Source organism: Hippocampus zosterae, chromosome 11, assembly GCF_025434085.1.
Source record: "Hippocampus zosterae strain Florida chromosome 11, ASM2543408v3, whole genome shotgun sequence".
NCBI classification, from domain to species: domain Eukaryota; kingdom Metazoa; phylum Chordata; class Actinopteri; order Syngnathiformes; family Syngnathidae; genus Hippocampus; species Hippocampus zosterae.
Genome location: NC_067461.1, coordinates 187,832 through 214,461, shown reverse-complemented (window position 1 = coordinate 214,461; position 26,630 = coordinate 187,832). Strand labels below are relative to the sequence as shown.

Sequence of the window (26,630 nt, the reverse complement as noted above, 5' to 3'; positions counted from 1 at the left end):
TCTTTAAAAGGACAACACGGGACGACCTTCTCCAGAATTTTTCCTGTAGCATTAGCCGCGCATGGCGACGGTGTTTCTCAACGCTAGCAGCAAGTGCATGTTGACTTTGCCGTTGAGTAACTGTGCAGAGCAATTGGAGAAAAAAAAAAGAAAGAAAGAAAGAAGAGATACCCCAAATAATCTCTCCATTCCTTATTGACGGGGCGTTTTCATTTTGGGCTTTTTTGCCGTTTTGCAGTGCGTAGTGATGCAAAATTCCATCACACCAAAAGTAAATATTTAGATGGGTTGCTAGCACAAGAGTCAGGTGGGCAGGGTTGCTAGGCGGGAATTGTGGTGGGGAAAGAGGGGGGGCTGAGACAGGGTGGGGGAGGGAAGAAGAGGAACATTGTTTTGCTCTTCTTCTCCAGTTTTGCACTTACCCACTTTTTGGGGGAGGCGAAAAGCAGTCAAAGCAACAAACGTGAGGAGAGAAAAGCAAAGAAAGAATGAAAGACGGCTTGGCCTTTTTTTTAGAATCCATCATTGTATCGATTAATCAAGTGAATTGCAAATCCATTTTCCAATTATTGCGGTGACCCCCCCAAAAAAACCCAAAAAAACCCCAAAACCATGAAGCAAAAATGAAGCAATATCACACAAAATGGTTTGATTGTCTACTCGCGACCTTTACCGCAAAATAGTTGCCGATGAATGGATTCATTCTGACGCCTCGAGATGCAAGCGATCAATAACCAGTATGTCAAAATTGAATGATCCTTAACCACTGGATTTTACTCAAGTCACAAAAGAATAATACCAGCGCAATCTTATCGATCGGGGAAGTCAGATGGCTCCCGCTGATGCATTTTGGGCCACTTTGCCATCCAAACAAAGACGTGGCTGCCACTACGCGGTCGCGCACCCGCGTATTTTCCGGATCGTTCGACGACGCCGCGGGCTGGCTTTTTAAGTCAGACCGCTGACAACGCACCAACGCATTATCGTGATTTTTTTGAGAGGGCGCCTGGCAACGGAGACGTCGTTGATGAGGAGGCGGCGGAGGTGCTAATGACGCGAACCGGACTCAAGTTTTTTCTTCTTTTAAGTTAAGCGCCGAGAATGACCCGGGTCAGGCGCTGACCTTTTGGGCCGTGACATGCAACGCTTGCTCCGGTCTTGCGTGTAAGCGTCTTACTTGGATCGGACAAGATGGAGTCGGTCTTGGGCAGGAACTGATCGCAACGGATGCCCTGGTAGCCTTCTCGACACCTGGCGGGGGGAAGAGGGGGTGTGGGGGGGGGGGGTAAGCAGAGGACAGACGTGAGGTCAACGCCTTGACATTGACAACGACTGGCACATTCTTGAATGTGAAAGGCGGACGAAGAGACGAAGCCGGAGGAGAAAAACAGCCAGAGGAGGACCAGGGGAGAATGTGAGGCCAAGAAGTCTTCAGACTTCAGGAAGAAGTCATTCCATTTTTTTTTTGTTCCAACATCATCACCATCACAACACAAAACTAAAATATCCCCCAAAAATTGTGTCACCGGAACTTGATGAGCGATTTGAATGTGGAATTCAGCAATTCTTGTCAGGACCACTAGAGGGAGCCCACGTAGCGAGAACGTGATGCGCTTTACGTTTCTCGAACTTTGGAGCCCTCAAATTGTTACCAGGCAGTTTTTCGGCTACGGCGTTGAACTGGCGGACTTGATGAATAAAATATGTTGGCCAACGCGGGCGTCTGTCTCGCAAGGCTTTCAAGAGAGCAGAGGGATTCGTCAATTATTCACACATGCTGACAAAATTCATGCCCCCCCCCCCCCCAAAAAAAACTTTTCGCATGTGCTGGCCTCAACTTTCAGGTCATCAACACTGCCAGTTTGAATTAAAAAAAAAAATTGACAAACAAAAGTGTCCGTTTCAAAAGTACAAAATGAAAACGCAATGTCTTCAAATCGAAATTTTTATGCGTAATACGTCAAAGACATCGTACAAACAAATGAAAGAAAATAGCAATTATTGTGATTTTATTCAGCAAAATGATGCCCCCCCACAAAACGTCCTCAATTAGCATTAGCATTAGCACCTTCAGGCCAATTCTCAATTTCCTGTGACATGCCGGCAAGCGGCTAAAAGTCTGCCTGAAAATATGCTGCTATGAATTATGAATGATAGCAGGGAAGATTTCTTAGTCTGCAAGTGGGTTCAAAAAAAAAAGAAAAGAAAAAAAAAAGCAGCAGACGACTGCGGGCGACGGCGGCTCATTTGAGCAAAACAGCAAAGCGCATTTGCTTCATTCAGTCATTTCTTCATTCATTCCATTTGCGGAAAAAACAACGGTGGCACGTTTCATTCAGGATTTTTCCAAATCTTTCCAAGCGACGCCTTTCAGTTCTGCTTTTTTTTTTTTTTTTTTGCCCCCAACAAATGAACTTTCAAAGGCCTCGGTTGCGGCCTCGTCTTTCTTTTGACCCTTTTTATGATGCCGGATTGAAGATTTTAAGCAAGTTGCTTTTTCACAAAAGCGCAGGTGCCTTTCGCCCCTCGCACGTGCGCCATCAATCATCCATCAAGGTCGCGTTTGACGCCCGCTGCGGGATTTCTTTTCGGCCGAGCACGCGCGCGCCTTTTGTACGACGGCTTTGACGTTGAGTGAAACAAACGAACGCTCTTCCTGCCGTTTGGATGTCCTCTTTGGCCTCCGTTTGTTATTATTTTCACTCCCCTTCACGGCAAATTATTTGCAGCGTCTTCGGGGGCTGGGGGGTGGTGTGGGCGTGGGGGGGCTTTTTCCCCCTTTCATATCGTCTCATCTTCTTTTGCATCGAAAGTCCCCGCGGGGCAATTAAAGGCGGCTGCCACCTCCGTGGCGTCTCCATGGCGATCGCCGCACTCCGGCGTCCCTCGGCGCGGCCGCCGTCACACGAAAAGCACGCGTGGGAGGTATCGGGGGGGCGGGGGGGGACACGCGCGATTGCTGGCGAAGACACGGGCGGCCGACGTGCAGCTCCCCTCTCAATTTGTAGCTCAAAAGTGATTAAAAATAGGAGGCCCACATCAACTTGGCAGTTGAGATTGGAGCACGCTAGCGCTTCCCCAGGCCGAGCGGTTAGCACGTCGCCGAGCGGTTAGCACGTCGGGCTCGCGGCTATAAAAGATTCCGCGTTGGAGTGTCCCGCCAATGTCCTTTGACGTCATCTGGAATTCCGCTGCTCTGGATTTTGGGGATCAAAGAAGAAGAGTGACAGTTTGACCTTCATTCATTCATTTATTCATCTTCCGAGCCGCTTGATCCTCACTAGGGTCGCGGGGGGTGCTGGAGCCTCTCCCAGCTGTCTTCGGGCAGTAGGCGGGGGAGACCCTGAATCGGTCGCCAGCCAATCGCAGGGCACACAGAAACGAACAACCACTCGCACTCACACTCACACCGAGGGACAATTTAGAGTGTTCAATCAGCCTGCCACGCATGTTTTTGGAATGTGGGAGGAAACCGGAGCACCCGGAGAAAAGCCACGCAGGCCCGGGGAGAACATGCAAACTCCACACAGGGAGGCCGGAGCTGGAATCGAACCCGGTACCTCTGCACTGTGAAGCCGACGTGCTAACCACTGGGCTACCGGGCCGCCTACAGTTTGACCTTTTTTTTTTTTTTTTTTTAAACCACAAAAAGTTTTGTAGGTCAAATCTTTTCAAATGTCTCATCGGGTCATGTGACAGGCGCATTCGGTCCTCAAAGCTGCTCAAGTTAAGTTAGAAAAGCATCAAGATGAACGAAGACCTCCACCAAGGCCAAAGGTGTCCACCACTCAAGCACACCAAAAATATGGAATGTGAAATATGGATGAAATGCGTAACGGGCGCTCCATTGAGGTCACCTATGACATCGCCGCCAACGTTGGTAACGCGCCGCTCGGAGCTCCCTGTGCTGAAAATCCCACAATTCAGTGCGGCGAGCCTCAAACATTTGTTTTTATTTTTAAATCTCATTACAAGCGAGTGCACACATGTGCTGGCTGCACAAACTTCAAAGATGTAAACACGTGCTGCTGCGTGTGTGTGTGTGTGTGTGTGTGTGTGTGTGTGCGGCAGTTTCTGTGTTTGTCAACATATAACTTTGTGTGTCCAAGCCTATGCACCAATGTGTGTTTGTTAGCATGTCAGTGTATGTGTGTGTGTGTGTGTGTGTGTTTGTCAGCATGTCTGTGTGTGTGTGTGTGTGTGTGTGTGTTATGTAACATCATCTACAGAGCCAGGTCATACTCGTGCTGCTTGGCAAACACGTTGAGGTGAGGCTTTATGTAACACACGCAGGCACAGGCGCGCACACACACACACAGTCACATGCACACGCTAGCAATAGCAATAAATCGAAGTAACCTTCCAAAAAGGTTCACTTCAAACGCCTGATGAATCGATCCGGTTGAGCATGTGAGAAACATTCCGAAGATGGACAGCGATGTGGACGAACATCTCATTTCCACTTCATTACCTTTGCCGAGGCCGGAAAGCGCGGGTGGAAACTTGAGCATTTGGGAGTTTGACTCCGAGCTTTGCGCGACAGCAAAAACCGAAGCCAGACGGCCGCTGAGTGGCTACCGTGCGCTCTGCCAAGGACAAACCGTGGACTAAAGTGCAACAAAATGAAAGCTGAGAGCAGCGGTGATGAATGAGATCCGGCGTACATTCGCGCCCCCTCGGAGAAGGAGTTATTTTGACATGTTATGGCCACGCACGGCAAAAATCTCAAACGTCCATTTGTCTTGTGGAAGTGCTTCACATTTGCGAGCTTCCACGGAGCTGTTTGTCGACACGAAGGACTGCTGCCAATGGAGAAAAGAACCCTCAAATGGACACCTGAAAGCAAAATGGCCGACCTCTTGTGACTTTTCAGGTGTGGCTTCTCCAGACAATTTTGGTGGGTTTGCTCTTTGGAGACACGCGGACCTCATTTCACGTTGCGACTTCTAATGGACAAAAAAGCAGCTCGGATGACGGATTCAGACAAAATGGTGGACCTCGGGTGTCTTTTCATCCATGGTGCCTTCAGACTTTTTTTTTTTGTGGGTCTGCTCATGATAAGCATCTGTACAAAATGTCAAATGTTACTTCAGGGGTTTGAATTTTTAAATTTAGGTGAACAGCCAATAGGAGATCAAGACAGCAGGCTTCCTGCGTCTTTTCCGGCATTATTTTTGGAGATTTTTTTTGTAGGTCACCTCATGATAAACCTTTCATGTTGCTCAGTGCAACTGGCTTGGGTTGTTGAATATTTAAATGAGTTAGAAAGGTCAACGTAAAATTATCATGACCAAACAGACTTCCTGCGTCCTTTCAGGCACTGTTCCCGCATTAAAAAAATAAAATAATTTTTTTACGGGCCTTCTCATCATAAGCATGTGAACCAAAGTACAAATTGTCTCCTGGGGAGGGGTTCAATTCCCACGAGAATCCGTGAGGTCAATCAACTTTGCCATGATGTGTGCGAGCTTCAAATTTAATTGGAGTCCCCATTCAGCTGGTTTGACTTCATTAGCTTAGCAGCGTTAGCCCTTTGAAGCGAAAAGTAAACGTAACCCCAGAATGACTGCGACTCTGCTGACAAGATCTTAATTGTCTCGTTAATGGGACATGCAGGATCAACAATCATCCACTTCTTCCTTCCGCGTACGCTAACGAGCTAGCTGCCGCAGGCGACCGCGGGAGATTAGTGCACTTTGGATGTAAAATTTGGGGAAAGGAGGTTGGCGGGAATGCGTGTTAACACTTTAATTAAACAATGGCCTAATCTGGTTAGTCTCGCTCGTCCGACAGCGAGGCGGGAAATCTTTGCGCGGCCCGATGGTTGCTATCGACACGCGACACGGCGGATTAGCATCCAGATTATTGTGCTCCCGTGTTGGATCAGCGTGAGGGCTGGAGCTCCCGACATTGATGACTTCCGACGATTTGTGTAAATGGGCGTTATGTGCGTATTAGCGCGTGTTAGCCAGCGACGTTCAGGTTCGGGTAGGATGATGTCATTGTTGGTCCAACCATTTTGACGTGTGATATTCACCCACCCTCATTAGCAATTTTCGGGGGGGGTTGATGTCTGAGTATGAGCGACAACTGTAAAAAGGAATCGAGAGTTTTCCGGAGGTAGGGTAGATAATCTCCAGCTGTGTCTGTCTGTGTTAGCATGTAGCTGGAGCACAAACCGCTGACTAATGAGGAGATTAATTGGCAACGTGAGTCATTAGCAAAGCAGAGGCGGCGAACGGGGCTTTGGACACATCGGCATGAAAGTGGATTAAACTCGTCTGAGGAGCCAGGACGGCGCCATCGCGGGCGTTAGCGATGTGAGGTCCTGCTGCTATACTGTATCGTCAGCTAACATTAGCAACTTTTGCCACGTTAGCACAGAGTCTTTTTAGACACTCTTAGCAGGGTTAGCATCTGGTTGACTATCCTAGCTTGATTCTGTCAGTTAATTCCTATTTGATAAGATAAGATAAGATATCCTTTATTCGTCCCACACTGGGGAAATTTACAGATATATGATCAATATTTTGTGAATGTCTGTAGCTTTACGCTTGTCTTGTGATTTTTTTTTTACAGGTTAGCTTTGCACCAGCCCCGTGGTGGTCAATAGCCCTATTTGAAATATTGGCCATGCTAACATGCTAACTGTTGGTCTTTAGCTTTCGGCTAACTGCGACCGCCTGTCTTGTTAGATTTTCATCCGCCACGAGTTTCTGTATTTTTGACCTCAATCTCAGTTTGAGCTTCATTAGTCCACAAAATGTGAACAAAAACGCCACTTTTTACGGAATTTGTTAATATTTGTATTCAGCTGGCACACATCCAAATGTCGAAGGTCAGTTTTTTTTTCCCTCCATGTTTTTTGAGACCAAGTTAATAATGTTCCCCCCCTTTATGTTACAATCTTTGGGTTGTTTTTTTTTTGTGATGACTTAAATTTCCGAGTGTGACGATGGCGACTAGTATGTGTGCGTAATGTGTGTGAGCGCCGAGATCATTGTCATGCTTGGCCGCTCGCATCTCGTCTGGCCCGGCTTGGCCTTCAAACGCAGCCCCGGGAATATTTAGTGCTCGGCGGAGACAAGGTGAAGGGTTCTGCGCAACGAGGTCACGCCTGTCGCCTTCCCCCCCCCGCGGGCGGACTTTCGTCCACGACTGGAAGCCGCTCTCTCGCCGGCGTGGCGATGGTGGCTCCGCGATGGCTCAGTGAACTCTGATCACGTGATGAATATTTAACAGCAGGAGAGAGTCTGAAGTGTTTGTCAAATGGCATATGATGGGGAAATTCACGGGCACCGGCTACTCCACTGAGTTGTTTAAAAAAAAAAAATGAGTAAAATGAACCGAAAGACCATTTATCCGTTTCAGCCCCTAGCACCAAGGCAATTTGTCTTGTTACGTTTTGAAATGAAGAAAAAGCACAATATTCTGTGATTCGGGATAAAAAAAAAACAAATGTGTCAAGCTGTTCTAAAAGAACTGGCAATATGGCCTTTTACCTTCACCTTTGACCTTTAGCCAAACAGCAGCAACAACAACAATACAACCCACACAAGCATAGTTAGCGTCCGACTCCTCGAATTCAAAGTTTTCACTCTGGACGCTGACTTGTTCTCTCGTCGTTCATTTATAATTCAGTGGAGACGATGCGTAAACTCTTGATCCAAACAATATTTTACACGAACAAGAGCCCTCGCATTAACCCGTTTGAATATTTCACCGCCTCTTAAAAGTACAACGCTTCTCCGATGATTTCAAGTGTAATCGCAGATAAGTGGAGAATTGTGGCAAGTCCACCGGGCGAGGGCCGAAATTTCCATCAGGGCACGTTCACAATATGCGATATCCAATGACTGCGCGTTCCAAAATGATCCCCGCGAATTGCCACATTAATCACTCGAGTTACGATTCCAATCACCGCCATCGCAACTCGCAATCAAATATCATCCAGTCTCACGTCTCTGCTCAATCCGTGACCGATCTCGTCTCCTTGCAGGTGTGTGGAAAATGTGCCCCCCCCCCCCCCAGGCGCAATCATGCGAGTCGTCGTCAATTTTCCGGCATGAATATTCAGCTCCGCTTTGCATTTCTTGACACAAATCTGTCACGTGGATTTCCCCGCCGCCGCAGCGTCCTCGCCGCTTGCGCTCTCTTCCGTGAGCTGAATTAGCAAGCGTCGCCGAGCTGCGCTAACGCCCCCGTCATCGATCAATCCGATAATGGCGCAATCTCAACCAGATTTCTCATCCGTGGAATCGAGATGATTCCGAGAATGGCGACGTGGTTATGCTAAAATACGCAACGTGTATTTGTTTCCTCTTTTCGGGGAGTCAGATTAGAATGAGGGAAGCCGGCGTCATAATATTGATCAACAGTGTGTGAAAGGACCATTCAACATTTCCCCGCTAGCTTGACAGATCAACAAACAACAACAAAACAAAATAAAATCCTGTGTGGGGGGGTACGTTTTTGGTTTCTTTCTTGTTTGGGCACCCACACTCATTTTATACTCTCTCGCTCTCTCTCACACAAAGAATTTGAAATGCTAACTAGCTAGCTCGCCGCAGTTAAGCAGTGTTGCGTTTCGTTGACGTCTCCACCCTTAAATTGTGTTATTGTTCCTGTCAGAAAGCTCCCTCTCTCAACCTCTCACGTTCCTTGAAACATGACTCAAGTCCGAGTTTCGGTTAATTGAGCTAGCCGATGCCATTAGCCGCGCATTTGTGACAAAGCGCTCAGTGAAGGCGTACGCACGCATGGCTTCGCCGTTTCCGTCGGAGGTGTGTGTGTGTGTGTTACGGTGTGCGTTTGTGTCTCTGCTAGGTGTGCTAACGCCGCACTCAGTCACACAAAGTGACGCCGCGGGCCGCCATGTGTGACTAATGTCTGCCTGCTAGCAGTTCGCTACACAGAACAGAAACACGCAGACAGGGACGCGGATATGCAAATGAGGCTAATTACAGTCTAAATGATGACAGAGGCCGACCGGTACACAAGCGAATAGGCGGATCGCTTACCGCCGCTGCCACACGATAACGTGGCGGTGGTTAAAACGTTTGACGGTGTTAAGAGAAAGGCAGAAAGTTGCCAGTTAGACAAACTAACACATTAGCGAAGCATTCTAGTGCATTTGAAATATTGATATCAGGTCAGGATTGGAATTGTGAACACGAAGGTGGGCCAGCTTGTTAGCCTAGCGTTAGCCATATCCTAACAATTCTTTCCCGTACGCGGTTTTACGGCACGCCCGGTATCCCAACATTAGCCAGATTGGACCAAGTTTGTTTTTAGCCACAATTTAGCATCCAGTACACAGCTTGTAGCCTTCATTTGTGTTTTAGTCACTATCGGATGGATTCCTTTGTTACCCTCGCATTAGCCACATTCTAGCAGACAACCCAATTAAAAAAAAAAAAAAAAAAAAGCTCCTGCATTTGGCACCATGCTTCTGTCCAGAGGCTCGGTTTGTGTTTTAGCCACTTCTAGCAATGGCCACACACCCAACTTTGAGTAAGTAGCGTCTGTCTACAGCAGGCATGTCCAAAGTCCGGCCCGCGGGCCAAATCCGGCCCGCGGTCGAATTTCATCCGGAAATGTGAAACAGACTGGCTTACTAAAATTTGTTGAACAATATTGTTGTTCAATGTAAAGAATGTCAGCCAAGGTCGGCCCCCCCGACATTTTACCACATAAAATCTGGCCCCCTTGGCAAAAAGTTTGGACACCCCTGGTCTACAGGTTCCACACCAAGACTTTGAAAATGCAGCCAACAGCTTTGCTTGACCTTGATCTCCCCTCCTGCCGCAACTGCATCATTGCTCATCATCTTTGCACACCTCATCGGATTTAATCGGGTGGGTTGTAGACAACCCCCACCCCCACCCCCTCAACGAAGGTTCTGGACGGGTCAGCCTGCTGACATTTGATTCATGCAGCGCTCGAAAAGTATCATGCGCCGTGCTCCACGGGTAGGCCAGGTCAGGTGAGGTCAGGTGGGGTCAGGGGGCGGGGGGTGTGTGAATGGGGGCGTTGCAGATACGGGCTTCTCACATGAATGCGGGAAGAAATGGCAGCCCCCCCACTCAGCATGGGGGCTGCCATTTCATAGAAGCAGGCAAGGAGATTCAATCTGGCCTGGAAATTAAAAATGCAATCTATTTTGCAATGCAGCGGTGCTTTGAGATGCCAGTCGAATTCACTCAAAGCATCTTTCTCCAGTGAACCGAGTGGCAAAAGGCCCCCCCCCCCCCCCCCCCATTTGTTTTCCAAGTAAAGAAGGAGAACAGTATTCACTTAACAGAAAAACGCACAGTACCTAATGGAGTGCCACGTTCTTCTTCTTCTTCTGTGGTGTTTAGCGCCACCATCTGATATTGTCCTTCCCCAGCAAGGGAAAGTCGAGAATGACATCATTCAAAAGAAATTGTGATGTTTCTTTTTCGACTTCCCCCTGAACATTTTTTCCATTCATTTCCACAGAAATACTCCACATGACATATTTTTAAACATTTTGGCGGCGTTTCAGACGATTAGACTCACAAGACCCGGTCTCCAGATCCCAGTTTGAGAATCTTTCCCAAAAACATTCCAAGTGTGTTTAACAAAACATTTGGCTTCCAAGTTGAGCCTCTCTGTGGCACGCGTCCACCTGCGAGCCCGGAAGACGCCTGCCGACGTCAAAGAGCTTTTTCGGCTTCCTGGCTGGCGCCGTCGGACTGCTAATGTTTGCCGCTATCAAAGACGTCTTTGACAGTCAAGATGCACACACACACACACACACACACACACAAGCGCACTTTTTATCTGAGTCGTTCCATTTGCATGCGCTTGTCGTTAAGCGGGAATCGTTACCGGGTTTCCTCACTGATGAGAGTTTAAACAACAAAGCGTATGGCGGAGCGAGTGAGGTGGGCTCTGCAAGAGAGAGGCAAATAAAAAGTGTGATTTGAAGCTAATGCGAAGAAAAGAGGATAGCGGGGCGCACATGATGGCGGGCATCTCCGTGATGAAGAAAAAAAAACGGAAATATTGGAGGCGAGGCAGCGGAGGCTGAAAAGGCCGTTTAACTAACTGAGTGCCAGAGGTTTTCCGAGTATTTTGACGGATCTTTCTAGCACATCATACACAGAAGCTACCAAAAGAGAGTATTTTCTCTTCTTTCATCGGATGAACAACCTCCCCCCCCCAAATTTCTAGCTTTTTTCCGCTCTTCATTAATCAGCAGTAGAACAAGGGTTGAGTTAACCAAAAACACACGTTTCTGACCCAAAAGCAGAGAAAACAAAGAAAAAAAAGAGAGAGCAGAACAGCAAAGAGCTAACCTAGCCTAGCGAAACGGCATCAGTGGATTTTTTTTCCATGGCTTTCGTCATTCATGACCTGAATTGTGTCATCTTTTCTCACAATCGGGGCACATCTTCTTTCTACTACACACGGACATACTCCGATTGAGTGCCAGTTGCCTAAGATTGTCTCACTTTGAGCATGTTGGCGTTTCTCTCCCTCACGATTGGCCCGACAAGGCGAGATTCACCACCTAATCTTTTAGCTTCCACTCAAAAGCTGTGCAGAAAACTTAAAGCGAGATAGCGCCGCCATGTACTCGTGTCTGTTCGCCATTAAATTAGTTGACAAAGCAGAATTTTTTTTACAGGCAAGCTGAGCGACAGCCCGTTCCTCACCTCATTGTTGCGAAACCACACTTGACGAATACGTTGGTGGGTGGCAGAAAGCGGTTCGATTCCAAAGGACGCAGAAGACTGGCGGCGAGCCAGTTCAATGTCGTGAGAACGGAAGCAAACAGCGAGAGGGCAAGGGAAAATCTCAGAATACAAAAGTCTACAGCGGCGACACAAAAGCTGCTCAAACACGCTTGACAAGAGGAATTTAGTGGCACGAGGCAAAAAGAACAAAACACAAACAACCAACCAAACAAACAAAAAATATATTTGAACCTCCTCTCTAAAAAACAAACAAACAGAAAGTGAGTGGAATGATGAAGGGCATATTGAACGGGCGACATCGATCGGTGCACTGCAGCATAAACGGATGCCTGGAATCTTGCACCGATTCAATTAAACTCTTCTAATCAGCCTCGGCACACCGAGACCGCTCATTTGCATACAATATACACAAGCTAGCTCTTAAGAGTGAGAATCTAGCGCCTGAAAAAGGAGAAAATGACCGATGTTTTGAGCTCTGTTTGTCGTGACAAACATTGTATTGCATTTGGATAAATAAATTCACTATAAAGCTCACACATCAAGAATAGAAAAGTCCACATTTTACATTTGTTGATATAATGTTCAACGAAAGCATGTACGGTAATTTTGTCAGATCCAGTGCACTAGCCTAATGCTAACACAGAATGGCAAACGACATTGACGGGCTAATGGCAATGACCACATAAGCAAAGGGTTCTTCAACTTTTCACGCACCCCCCCCCCCGAAAAAAAAAATGCTTCAATACAAACGTCTTGACTCGCAACAGGAGAAAAACGACACTTTGGCAGCAATTCTTTCACGGACCACCGGAGGGAGCCTGCGTGCCACACTGAGACTCGCCGGCGTGGAGGCTACAGCCGGTTTCAAACCATTGTAACACACAAGGAGCAGCAAAGCACGCGAGCACGGCGTACGATAACAAAGACTCGCTGGTGTTCTCTCTGCTCGGGGTCGCCTCGACAAACGCGGGGATGCTAATGCGGCGCGCTAAGAAAGAAGGCGACGATGTTCTGGTCTTTACTTCCAGTATCGCCTCTCTAAGCCAATTTCCTCTCATCACTAATTCATCAGTCATATTTATTGAAGGGGGGGAGCTTGGAATGAGCATGGAGTGGAGTGGAGTGGAGGGAGGGAGGGAGGATGTGGGTTGGGGAGGGGGGAGCGCAGTGTTGTGGAGATCAATGTCCTATTTACACATTTGGACGTCGTATGGACTGAGCTGCGATTAACTGGCCTATAAAAGCTTTAGCGATAGCGCCTTAAATCTGCCATTGGGGACGCACGGCGCTAATGCGGCACTCCATCACCGCAAGCAGGACAACGGCGCCGATAAATAAATAAAGACACGTAACAATGTGAACCCCCGCAATGTATACGGGCACTCGCCGGACAGCCTTTGTGGCGCGTCGCTTTGCTTTTCCGATCCATTTCCGCAGTCAAATGCGCCATGTGGCACAATGTGTGTGTGTGTGTGTGTGTGGATTGGTGAGTGACGTGGGCGTCAGCTCATGAGATTGTGGAGGTGACGGGCAGTTCACTGCTGCATCAGTCTGCGTGTCGTCTTTGTCGGCGGATGTGGACGTGCTGTCATGGTACACGTTTTTGTGCAATTTGACTTTTTTTGTGATTGAATGATTAAATTAAATTAAATTAAATTGTAAATTTCCCCAGTGTGGGACGAATAAAGGATATCTTATCTTATCTTAAAAAAAAAATCACTGTAGACTAAGTTACATGCTGCCAATTAAAATTACGGACCGATTCATTCAGCATCGAATTTTAGAGCTTTTCCGAAAAATCATTGTCAACCGATCGGGAATTTCTCCATTGTGAGACGAATAAAGGTGTTCTTATCTTATCTTATCTTATCTTATCTTATCTTATCTTATCTTATCTTATCTTATCTTATCTTATCTTATCTTATCTTAACCGCCGATTCACTACGAGACAGGAACTGTCCTTGATCCGTTTGGCTTAGGGCAGGGGTGCCCCCCCCACCCCCCCGCGGACGATCGCAAGTCGATCGCAACGGGTGTAGGGGCAAATGGGGACCCCCCCAACCAAAAAAAAAACATATATTTGTGTGTCTTTGTGCACGTTATTGATTCATTCATTCATTCATCTTCCAAGCCGCTTGATCCTCACTAGGGTCGCGGGGGGTGCTGGAGCCTATCGCAGCTGTCTTCGGGCGGTAGGCGGGGGACACCCTGAATCGGTTGCCAGCCAATCGCAGGGCACACAGAAACGAACAACCAGTCGCACTCACACTCACACCTCGGGACAATTTAGAGCGTTCAATCAGCCTGCCACGCATGTTTTTGGAATGTGGGAGGAAACCGGAGCACCCGGAGAAAAGCCACGCAGGCCCGGGGAGAACATGCAAACTCCACACAGGGAGGCCGGAGCTGGAATCGAACCCGGTACCTCTGCACTGTGAAGCCCACGTGCTAACCACTGGACTACCGGGCCGCCCCACGTTATTGATATTCAATATTTTTGTGTTCTAAGCATCCCATCAAAACGTATTTCAAAAAGAATGAAATGAAATCGCGGCGCGCGATCTGCATCACCCCGAGTTGCTAGCGGTCGGCAGTCTGCAATTGCAGCTTGCCGTCAGATGCTGCTGCCATGTAATTCTTTTGTTGGAACGATGATGACTTTCATCCAAAGTTTGTTTCATCTGCAAATCACTGATGGGGCACACTGCCAAAGAACGACAATCGGGTTCTATTGCGGGGGGGTCCTGCTTTGCGACTCGTTATCTGGCGCGACATTGAGAGAGAAGCGGCCGGGCGACGGCTATGAGGGAATTTTTCTTTGATGTGTGCTGAACATATTGAATCTTTTCACGACGTGTTTGAATACGGGCTGCTGATAAATTTGCCCCCCCCCCCCCCACGCCCCCCCCCTCCACTCTCCATGCCTCCTCTTGGTCTTCTTCAGAATTCAATTACCCTTCGAGTCGCATGTAATCACTCTTCCTCCCCGAGGCCCGACGCTCCCCTCGCTCGGACACAGCCCGACTAATTACTCTCTGACTTTCACTCACGTTACTCCTCGGCAGGCTCCGCCTCTTCTTTTTCTCTCGTTACACTTGCCAAACACCTGCGCCAAATACCAGAACGACCGGGATGCTATTTTGTGGAATTTGTCTGAAACTGGTCTGGAACGTAACCGGGGGGGATTGGTGTCATTCCATTCTTCTCAAAGGTAGGGGGGGGGGGGTCTGGGGCGTTTGACTATGCTTCTGAGGGGTTACCACGGCAACCGCTTATCAACGCCGATTGTGAGCGAGTGAAGATGCCGAGCTGATGGAGAGCTTGTTCGGTTCTCGGCGTCCTGCCGCGGAGTCAATCGTCTGCGTTGATTCAAGGGCAATCGAGCCGCCATTGAGGTGCCGCAACAATCAATGCCATTCACGCCAATGCGTTCCGGCTAATATTAAAGTGTGTGTGTGTGTGTGGGGGGGGGGGGGATGAAAGAAAGAATTACAGTACAAGTATCGGCAACAACAGAATCCGAAAGCGGAAACACACGTAAGCGGTCTGAACAAGCAGACTTTGACAGCGACTGTTCAAATTTGAGTGGACAAGACGAAATGACGAATTTCGTGATCGGCGAAATCGAGGTTCCGCTGTGGTCTGTCTTGAAAATTCCAAACCGCAACCCCGTTCCTCATATTTGGAGCCTGTGGTGTCGCTCATGAAGGTAAAATGAACTAATAGCCCGAGCGCTGACGAGACATTGTGATTTCTAAGGAAATTGATTCTTCAATTAACATTCCATCGATTCATTGGATAGAAATGCGGGGGGCGGTACCATCCGCTCGTTTCCGGGATTCTTTTTCCCTCGCCCGCGATGTGGGAAGTATCATTGTGGCGTTACGATGGACTGGCCAACGTTCTCTCGCCTTCCCTTCCGAGTGTCCGGCGGGATCGGCGTGCCGAGTGCCCCGACTGTGTCGATATTGCTTCCCTTTCATTGGCTCCCGCCTCCCGGAACGTGCCGCTACATCGGCCTCGCTTCATTATTGCCAGAGAGACGATGAATTCCTCAGTACGCCGCTCCCAGCGCAGATGGCAAAAATTAGGAGGAGGGGAATCAAGGGGATGGGGGTGGGGGGGTCAGGGGATGAGAATGAGATTAGGCTAGCCTCAGCTCGGTCCGCCATTCATTTTTATGTACCGAGCAAAGTCAGTCTTATTGTTTAGTTTCGGAAAATGCTGCGTGTTGACACAGTTGAAGAGACATAAGAAGATATACACGCTTGTGAAGATGTATAAACTGCTCCCTTCCCACTCTCGCAGCCAATGTATCGTACGTGATTATTTCAAGCTAACCTCTGTGAGTTACGAGTCACCATGTTGTGAAAGTGCTATATAAATCAGCATGTATTGTATTTTATTGTATTCTGAGACTACATACTCCAAACGGTCCACGCAAACGCTGAAGATGCTTCTTTGAGAGGCTTTCACGAAGCCCATACGGGGATCGTAGCCTTAAACGGCGCACTCAGAACAGTGCTTTTCAGCTTTTTCAGTTGTCAGCAATGGTGGCAACGTAAGATGGCTGCCCACTGAAGTTGCCTCTTTGAGAGGCTTTTACGAAGCCCATACGGGGATCGTAGCGTAAACAGCGCACTCAGAAGAGTGCTTTTCAGCTTTTTCAGTTGTCAGCAACGGTGGCAACCTAAGATGGCTGCCCGCTGAAGTTGCCTCTTTGAGAGGCTTTCACGAAGCCCATACGGGGATCGTAGCGTAAACGGCGCACTCAGAAGAGTACTTTTCTGCTTTTTCAGTTGTCAGCAACGGTGGCAACGTAAGATGGCTGCCCACTGGATTCAGCTACAAACATTTGTCCGGTCATATCTAGCCGAAGCCTGTGCTTGGCATGAATTCTGCTGCTTCATTCGCAACTCACAAACGCAATATTAATGGAAATGCCAAGCGTAGAGAAGCGGGGGCCGCAGGGAGCATATTGCCCCCTTTTGAAGCAAATGACGTGAGCAGCCATTAAAATGACGTCTTTACACATTTAAAAACGCCAACATCAATGTGGTTTTATTTTGACCTCGAGGTTTATTTCAGGGCCGGCCTAGCGATGGGCCTTGGCTGTATTCTGCTCCAAAAAATATATTCCTGTTTGTTTTTCCTGGCATGTTCCCAAAGCTCGCACTGACACATTTCGCGCACACCGATTCCGGTCCCATGAGGCGTCCTGCCGTCAAGATTCCCCTCATGCGCACGCGACCTGATTACATGACATTCAATCCCTATGACAACACTCAACATCTGTGTGCCTCTCTCACGTAGCCTGCACACGTCATATAACATTAACATAACATTTAACATTGGTGTATTTTCAAATTTATTGACTCGCCAAAGTAAAATGCCGGGAATCTCATCAAAAATGGCTGCTAGAAAGCAAAATGGCCGACTTCCTGTTCAACTGCATTCGAAGAAACTGCTGGTGGAGGCCAGATTATTATTATTATTATTTTGTCCCTCCCAGGGTTGGCGACTCAGCCACTTTCAGGTACGTTCGGAACCTCAGAGGAATGTTCCGGACCCCATGCGTAAAATAATATTCCATTTCCCTTTTGCACATTAACGCACAAGCGCGTGCATAACAACTCATCAGAGGATAACGAGCCGAGACTCGTTGGGTAACTTGACCTGCTCGGTCACTACTGCTTCCCTGCGGGGGGGCAGAAAGCTTCAAGGGGAAAGAAGAAAAGAAATAAAAACGAATTTATTGTGGCAAAGGAGGAATGGAGAAATAGAAAGAAAAAAAAACAACCCTCCAAAACGGCGCATTTGTTGGTTCTTTGGCTCAGCGGAGACAATTAGCGACGCGGCGAGGTGAAAAATGAGATTATTGAGCGAAAGGCAAATGTTGATATACTTCTAATATATTTAGAAGTGGCCAGCATGGCATGACTTTGCATGCCGAGGGAGTGATTGAGACTTTATTTCAAACACGCCCTGCAACGTTCTAATTCAGGGGTGTCCAAACTTTTTGCCAACGGGGCCAGATTTTATGTGGTAAAATGTCGGGGGGCCGACCTTAGCTGACATTCTTAACATTGAACAACAATATTGTTCAACAAATTTTAGTAAGCCAGTCTGTTTCACATTTCCATTTTTATTTTAATTTCAACAATCTTCAGAATTTCTTTTGGTTCATTTGAAACAGGAATTTGAAATATGACATATCAGTCAATACAAACACGGAGTGATGTCTTGTTAACTCGTGAGTGATGCCCTCTAGTGTCTAAATGCTATTACTCATTTAGTGAATGCTATTACTCATTTAGCCACTAGAGGGAAGCAGTACTCTATGAAACATCACTCACCAGTCTACGAGACCTCAGTCAATGCAACACGTGTTCCATTGCGCCCAACCTGCGGGCCAGACGGCACTGATTTTATGACGGGGGCCGAGGGCCGGATGAAATTCGACCGCGGGCCGGATTTGGCCCGCGGGCCGGACTTTGGACATGCCTGTTCTAATTCATCCCATTCCAAAACACTCAAGGAGGAAGTGGAAGTCCAACTTCCACAACGAATCAAAAAGATTTTGTACAACTTCATCAGATATTTCCTTCAAAAAAGTCTTTTGCAAGCAATATACACACACAAACTGCTAACTAAATAAACGAACTAAACTGAGACTCAGCATGACTTAGATTTGTTCTTGATTTTACTGCTTGTTGCTTTCTACCCTGCGCAATGACCTGCGCAACTTGACTTGATTTTCCCCAAATAATTTCTTTTAAATATCTTTTTGAGAGGGGAATACAAAATAACAAAAATGGAGATAACGTCAACCACGTTATCTCCATTTTTTTTGCAATGCCGTGGCAGGAAATGGCTGCTGAAAAGCTCATTTGGCCCCGTCAAGTCCGAATGATTAATTATGTGCCAGATAAAGCCACAAACGGCATTTCTCCCTATTAAACCTTTGCATCGATCTCGCGGGGCGCTCCCTGATTTGTCTCAACTTGTCTCTGACGCTGCGCAATTATGTATTGATCTGTGCGAAAAGCCGTGTTGAGCGCTCGGCCCCAATCTTTTTGTGTCTATATTTATTATTATTACTATTATTATTTTCCCTCTGTTGTTTTTCCTCTCTTTGGCAACACTTCAAAATTCACAAAAGCGACTAGTTTTGGGGGTTGCGTTGAAGTGTAATTATTTTGTTCTGACGGCAATTGACTGGACGTAGAAGTGGCGTAATCAGTGGCGACCAATCCTCCCGCCACGCTACTGAGGAGATCTTGACAGAAAATGGCGACTTCAATGATATTCTTTGGCAGTCATGAGAGAATTTATATTCACACACGCACACACACACACACACACACACAGAATCCTCCATGACAAAGTAAATGATGTCAATCAAACCCAAACGTCCTCCTCCACCAGCTAACACAGAACGCTGGTTGATAATGGCGACACAAAAGCCAAGAAAATGCGTCAGTCTCTTGAGTACTGCCTCTTCCTCAAGATGAGGTTGTCGCCATGGTAACAGATGCAAGCGCAGGACGATGGCGACAACCCCCCCCCGACCCCTATTCTCCGGTTCTTCCTCTGAACTTGAATAGGTGAAGCCGGCACGTCGGTGGACTTTTGGACGGTTTGTGTGTGGATGAAGCGCCTTGCAAGACAAAAGCAGCCGGAAACTTTGACCTCCGTGCGCTCAAGGTCAAACGCAAAGATTTTTTGCCTCTCGCATAAATTGCCAGCCAATAGTAGGGCACATAAAAAACAAACAACCTTCTGCATTTAATCACATCGAGGGACAATTGAGCACAGCGGGGTCCAAACTACGCTTTATTTCTATCTTCTTATATCGAGAAAAGTTCAACGGTATGTAAACAAATTCGTAAACTCCGCCCATCCTCGCCTAATTGAGCTAACCTTGCGGGGTCAAGGTCAAATGTCATTTTTTCGCTTTTTATTTTTTTCCCTGGCGTTACCGCGGGCCACTAAATGGCCTCCCGGGCCGTAGTTGCGACATCCCTTCTCGCAATAATTCCGTTAGCTATTAATTTAATTTTAATTAATTCATTTTGTTAATTTAATTGAATTTTGTTCAGTTAATTTTGCTCCATCGACTCCTCTTTGCCTCATTTGTGAGCCACGGCGGCGGATCCCGGAGCCAAAAAGGGGGCCAATCGCATCCGTGTCCCAATGTTGACGGAGAGCCTGTGGATGGCCCCGTGACGTGTCCCGCTCGTCCCCCCCCCCCGTCTGCACTGCTTTCAATTTACATTGACATTGCGCCGCCGGCATCATCTTACGGTGACGCGGCAGAAATCTCAAATTGACACAACGTTCATCTTACATGCTTGCTGACGGCGCACGCATAAGGACTTGTCCAATCGGGAAAGGCTTTCACATTTTTTGCAACATGGGGGCGGGGGGCGTGCAGAGGGCGGGGCCCCCGCAACATGGGCACAACCTCCATTTCGCCACACAGCCTTCCAGTGTACACAAACGACGGCTTTCATCTCACGTGTGCGCCCACGCAGGCTTTCCCCTTGCGGATCATCAGCTTTTTTTTCTTTTCTATTTGCCGCAAGCGAAGCGCCAGCGCGGCCTTACTTGCAGTGCTTGTGAGGTCCGCTGAGGGTCTCGATGACGAAGCATTCGCCGCCGTTGAGGCAGTAGGCCAAGTCCTTGTCGTGACACGGCTTGAAATGCTCCGAGTGCAAAGGCGGCATCGTAGGAGACGCTGAAAACAAAACAAAAACAAAAGTGCTATTTTAGGTCAGGTTTGGACGCCAAATTACAATAATCATCACCAAAAATTTTGGCCCACAAAAGTTGCGCAAATCTTCTAGCAGTGGCCCACAATGAAATGTCCTAAAAGAGAAAATTTTCGTCCATCTCCAAAAATGTTGTAATTGACTATGCGTGCCACAAGATGGCGATAAACCAAATAAATAAATACATCAACAAAAAAATAAGAGGAATGAAGCTGCTCACATCACTTCAACATTGTGCCTCCGCCCCAAGATAGCATCGAACCATTTTTAGTTTACTAGTCACAGGCGTGGCTTCGTCCTGAGCGCCAAATATTGATTGAAATATTGATCTAGTAGGGCGGCCCGGTAGTCCAGTGGTTAGCACGTCGGCTTCACAGTGCAGAGGTACCGGGTTCGATTCCAGCTCCGGGCTCCCTGTGTGGAGTTTGCAATGTTCTCCCCGGGCCTGCGTGGGTTTTCTCTGGGTGCTCCGGTTTCCTCCCACATTCCAAAAATATGCGTGGCAGGCTGATTGAACACTCTAAATTGTCCCTAGGTGTGAGTGTGAGCGTGGATGGTTGTTCGTCTATGTGTGCCCTGCGATTGGCTGGCAACCGATTCAGGGTGTCCCCCGCCGACTGCCCGCAGACAGCTGGGATAGGCTCCAGCACCCCCCGCGACCCTAGTGAGGATCAAGCGGCTCGGAAGATGAATGAATGAATGAATATTGATCTAGTTGTATGGAAATGAGACATGCGCGCCACATACATTGTTTTTTTTTTTTTTTGTTTTGTTTTTTTAAAGAGCCATTGAGCAGTGACCAGTGATATTTTTTCACACTGAAACAGAGAAAAGTGGGATGGACAAGGGCCACCGGGACCAATCACCATCACTTTTGTCTACTTTTCATTGAAATTCAAGAAATCCACTGCCATCCAGGTCTTGATTTTCTTGAGACATGAACAAATATGAAGGGGGGGGGGGCTCTCTGTAGTCCTATTTGTCTGGCGCCTCTGCCGTCAAAGTCGAGACCGCGATGCCTCCGTTTGATCAACGCTTCGGACGCCTTGAAAGGCCCGCAGGCACCCGTCAGTCACCGAGCAGGAAAACTGGCCAATTTAGTGGGAAGACTGACGGGGGGGGGGAAAAAGGCAAACGGCCGGATCGATACGACGTGGGAGCGGGCCAACGCGGCCTGGCCTTCCCCCGGGGGAAGACAGAATATACAGTTGCGCTTCACATTTTCTCATCTCCGGGCACACATTTTCCTTGCAAGTGATTCGCAAAGACAACGTCGTCCACTTTCGGCCGACTTTCCAGGCGCTGGGCGATCACGTTGATCGATACGTGTCGGACATTCATAAAAATGGGCAAATTCCACAACTAAAAAGCCTTTCACGGCGCATCCAAAGGCACCAAATTGCAAAAGTGAGAATCGCAGACTTCTGAGTTTGCCGATTATCCAAGTGGCCACTTTGTCTTAAAAATTCAAGCAGAAGCCTGAAAACACCCCAAAACATTTTGCATTTCTTCGATTTGCACGAATGAGCTACTTTTTACTTGAAATGCAACATTAATGCCATTAAAAACGGATATTTTGTTTGAAAAAAAAAAGGCTATGTTCGGCTTCGAATAAAAATACGTTGCCGTCCAAACATGAGCACAATTTGTTTCGGAAAGGCCACATCCAAAAAAACAAAACAAAACAAAACAAAAGATAGAAAACAATATTTTTCCTTTCAAAAGATCGGATTTCACTTATATCTAATATCAAAACGCTCAAGATGACACGGGCAACCATCCTAACTTTCTAACTTTTTTTTTTTAATGACATTTCTTTTCTGCAGCCGTTACAAATGCAACATTTCGCCCTTAATAAAAATCAGCAAGGTGGATGCTGCCGTCCCAATACTTTTGCATATGTGGACTTGAACACAGCACACACTCATTCCCGTTAATCAACCAAATACAAGCGTGGCATGCGAAAGCGTGACATTAATACTCCGTTGCCGTCTTCAGGTAGATCAGGAGGCCTGCACTCGTGTGTGTGTGTGTGTGTGTGTGTGTGTGTGTGTGTGTGTGTGTGTGTGATGACACGAGCGTGCGGATTTGAGTGTGCTGGTCTCCAAGGGATGGCACACTGATAATCCACAGCAGCCTCTGCAATGCAGATGCTTGGCAGTGACACACACACACACACTCGGCTGGACCCATAAAGCTTTTTGCGACGCACTAGCGTGGACGCCCTGCACCTTGGCTCAATAAACGGCAGCAACCTGGAGCGAACGGACGCCACTGTGCCGTTTCAAAGACGACAACGTCATCTCGCTGCAGGCGCCGTCCTTACAGGCAAATCAAGCCACATTTGAAGACATTTCTATGACGCGTACACAAAAAACAGATCAAAGTGTGATACAAAAAAATAATAATCTCAAGAAACCGTCCTTGAAAAAAACAAAACAAAAAAAAAAAACACGTCGGCCATTTTGGTTCCAAGACGTGATTTCCAAGACGTGATTTTTGATGTGGCAGACGCGTCAATCATGAGTGGACCCACCAAAAAGTCTGATGCCTGAACAGACACCCAAGTCGGCCATTTTGGTTCCAAGACGTGATTTTTTTGTATATTCTTGATTTTTTCAAAAAAAAATTATGATTATTATTTTGTAATTCAGCCCCTGACGCCGGTATAATATTGCAGCCTGAGATGTGGCAGAGGCGTCAATCATGAGTGGACCCACCAAAAAGTCTGATGCCTGGACAGAAACCCAAGTCGGCCATTTTGGTTCCAAGACGTGATTTTTTTTTTGTATATTCTTGATTAAAAAAAAAAATTATGATTATTATTTTCTAATTTAGCCCCTGACGCCGGTATAATATTGCAGCCTGAGATGTGGCAGACGCGTCAATCATGAGTGGACCCACCAAAAAGTCTGATTCCTGAACAAACACCCAAGTCGGCTATTTTGGTTCCAAGACGTGATTTTTTTTTGTATATTCTTGATTAAAAAAAAAATTCTGATGATTATTTTATGATTCAGCCCCTGACGCCAGTATAATATTGCAGCCTGAGATGTGGCAGACGCGTCAATCATGAGTGGACCCACCAAAAAGTCTGATGCCTGGACAGACACCCAAGTCGGCTATTTTGGTTCCAAGACGTGATTTTCGAAAGATTCTTGACCGCAGGGGGCTCCTTTATCAGCGTGTGCGCTTCTAAATTTGTGCAAACGAGTGAAATTTTGAGCCCGGGTAAGTCCAAAGAAATCGACACCCGCACACTCGATAGTCATCCGTTTTGAAAAAAAAAACACGCACGCTTGTTCACCTCGCTCTCCTCCACACTAGCGACTTTGACGGACAAACCTTTTGTGTTTTTTTGACGGCCGCCGTGCGGTTGTGTTCGCGCAGCAAAACGGGAAGAAGAAAAAGGGACCCTTTGTCAAGTGTGAGCGGAGCTGCCGACTCGAGTCTCCGTCAACACTTTTGGGACGGCCGAGGAAGCGGCATTTGACCGCCGACGTTGGCCGACAAAGTCCAGCTCGGGCGCCGACATCCGAGCTGTCAATCGTCAGGGAAGCGGCGCGGGAGCCGACTTCTTCCCTCAAGCGAACGGCTGAATCTCGATGCTCGCCGCCCCCAAAGGAGCGCTTCGGGTTCACTGGAGGTCGAACAACAAAGGTGCAGCAAAACCCTGCGTCTGGACTCCAGATTTTGACCTCACTGGTTAGGCCACGCCCCTTCGAGACATGTGTCCATTACATACATATATATACTATCGATTTTTATCGGGGGTTTTTTTCTGCCCTTTTGGTCAATCCACACGCAAGGTTGATGGTTCAATTCCTTTCATTGGAGCAAAGGGATGTGCCCTACCTGTTCCCTGCTGCTTTCACTTTTGAATCAGTCCTATTGTACAATGTCCGTTGTAGTCGGTAGACCTTCTGAACTTGCCACGATAACACGCCCAGAAAAAGAATAATCAGCCCCCCCCAGTTGCCCTTTCAACGGCGTCATTTGTATCAGGGCCGTCGAAAAGGTTGCGGTCCACGTGACGCGGCGGCAGCTCGTGTCAAAAATGATTCCGACGAGCGATGACGTCGCCAAAATGGTTTTGGCGTCTTTTCCGAAATGGAAATGAGACGAAAACAATAGAAAATAGGAACATTCATTCAGTCCGCACGCAGGCGTTGTCACACTCCGGCGCCAACAAAACGACACGAATAAACACCAAGCTGCAAAAAAAAAAAAATCATAAATTCATGAAAAAACAAAATCAAGTCCCTCGAATGAAAATTCCCAGACCATAATAAGTCAGGTAAGCAATCCCTGTTTTTGCCAATGACACGCCCCCTCAGGTGTCCCCATGAAGTGAATGCGAGTGTGACAAAGCTTGCGTGCAAACTGAATCAATGCTCATATTTTCCATTCTTTTTTGTCTCATTTCCATTTCGGAAAAGACGCCCCAAACCATTTTGGCAAGGTCATTTCTCGTCGGCATCATTTTGGACACGAGCTGCCACACCGAGTGGCCCGTCGCAACCTTTTCGACGGCCGTGATACAAAGCGCCCGATTGAAAGGTCAACTGGAAATCGGCCTGATCGTTTTCGGATTCATTTGACCTTTTTTCTAATGGGATAGAAAGATAGATAGATACAGTGAGGAGCTGTCCGGACATCTAAGTTGTTATAAGGCGCAGTACGAAACAAGGGCGCTGCGCCGAATCCGCATCCGCAGGAAGAACTGCTGCGCCATTGGGTGGCGACGGCGCGTTAGCATTTGAAGACGGAAGAGCCTCCGTTGAAAAATCACGTCAAGTTCCATCACGCCGCACTCGCTCGGCCCACGGCTGTTTGATGTCGGATCGTAATTACGTTATTTCATTTATGCCGAGTCGGCATAAATGAAAACCGCATCCCTTGCATCGGCGCGGCGTCCCGCTGGGGGAAATCACATTTACAAACGCTAACGTTTGAAGTTCAGATGGAGAAATATTTTTTTTTCCAAGGAGCCGCTCGGAATGCGATTAGCGCATGAAGCCAAATCATGGCCGTCATTCAAAAGGTGACTTTTGCCAGGCAGCTGAAGTGAACCCCCCCCCCACCCCCCGGAGCATCACGCCTGACACACAAACACTGAAATACATCCGGTCCTGATTTGACCCGATGACCTCCAGATGAGACGCCAAATGAGCAGGAGGCGTCGGGTGTCGGCAAGGCCTCGGCGGACTTTGCAGGGACTCCAAAGCCGATTGCGATGCGGGTGCGGCCCCCGGCAGCATGTAAACACCTCATGCATAAACGGCCCCTTTCGAAGCGTCTCATGGAAAAACATTGCACGCAAAAGGAAGCGGCAGGGAGTCGAATCCGCTCGGGCGCTTTTGATTCGCTAATTCGCGCTTCTGTCAGAGGTTAACGTCGCGCTGCGGAGGAGGCAAAACCACAAGAAATAAAGACATCCAAACCCACGTGAACGGGTGCGAAGTGTCCCAATCGAAAGCTCATTTTCCGAGATCTCGCTGACCTCGCTTTGTGCGCCGTCGCTGTGTGCTTGTCTCCGCTCCGAAGACAAACGAGTGCACTAGTAAAATGACTATCTTGCTTGGAACATCCCCCCCCCCCCCCCCTCCCACTGTTGTATATTTCTGCACATTAGAATAATAATAATACTGCTTGCACATCTACAGTGGTGCCGCGAGATCCGAGTTTGTTTGGTTTCGCATCTCAAAATACTCAAATCATCGTTCCCCATTGAAATGAATGGAAACGCAATTAATCCGTTCCAGCCCTTCCACAAAACAGCCGGAATATGTTTGACAAAAGACATGCGTTTGCTTTTTAAGAATCCTCAACAGCATTGCAGAGTTTAAAAACGCAAAGTCATCATATTTTCGGAAAACGGGAGCCCAAAACAGGCGCAAAGAATTTGTCTTTTTCCCTTCGATGGGATGACTGGCGGCTGGCAAAGTACAAACCTGGAATTATTCGACAATTTGTTCAATATTTCGTAACACTCAGCCAGCATCTGAAAGGCTCGTTATACGAGATGTTATCAACAAGTGTCTCTTAGCGATATTAACCCACGCAAGAGGAGGGGCGATCAGATAAGATTTAATTGAATATTTTCCGCCGCGCAACACGACGAGGTCTT

General features: G+C 47.6%; 1 protein-coding gene across 2 annotated transcripts in view; it reads right to left on the bottom strand.

Moving 5' to 3' along the window:
- Nucleotides 1–26,630, bottom strand: part of LOC127610293 (pro-neuregulin-3, membrane-bound isoform-like) — a 94,546-nt gene that overhangs the window by 6,284 nt on the left and 61,632 nt on the right. For both annotated transcript variants that reach the window (XM_052080249.1, XM_052080250.1), the window contains exons 2-3: nt 20,337–20,466; nt 1,178–1,251 (exon numbers count right to left, since the gene is read on the bottom strand). In XM_052080249.1, coding sequence (XP_051936209.1) covers nt 1,178–1,251; nt 20,337–20,466 — 204 coding nt within the window. The remainder of the gene's footprint in view (nt 1–1,177; nt 1,252–20,336; nt 20,467–26,630) is intronic.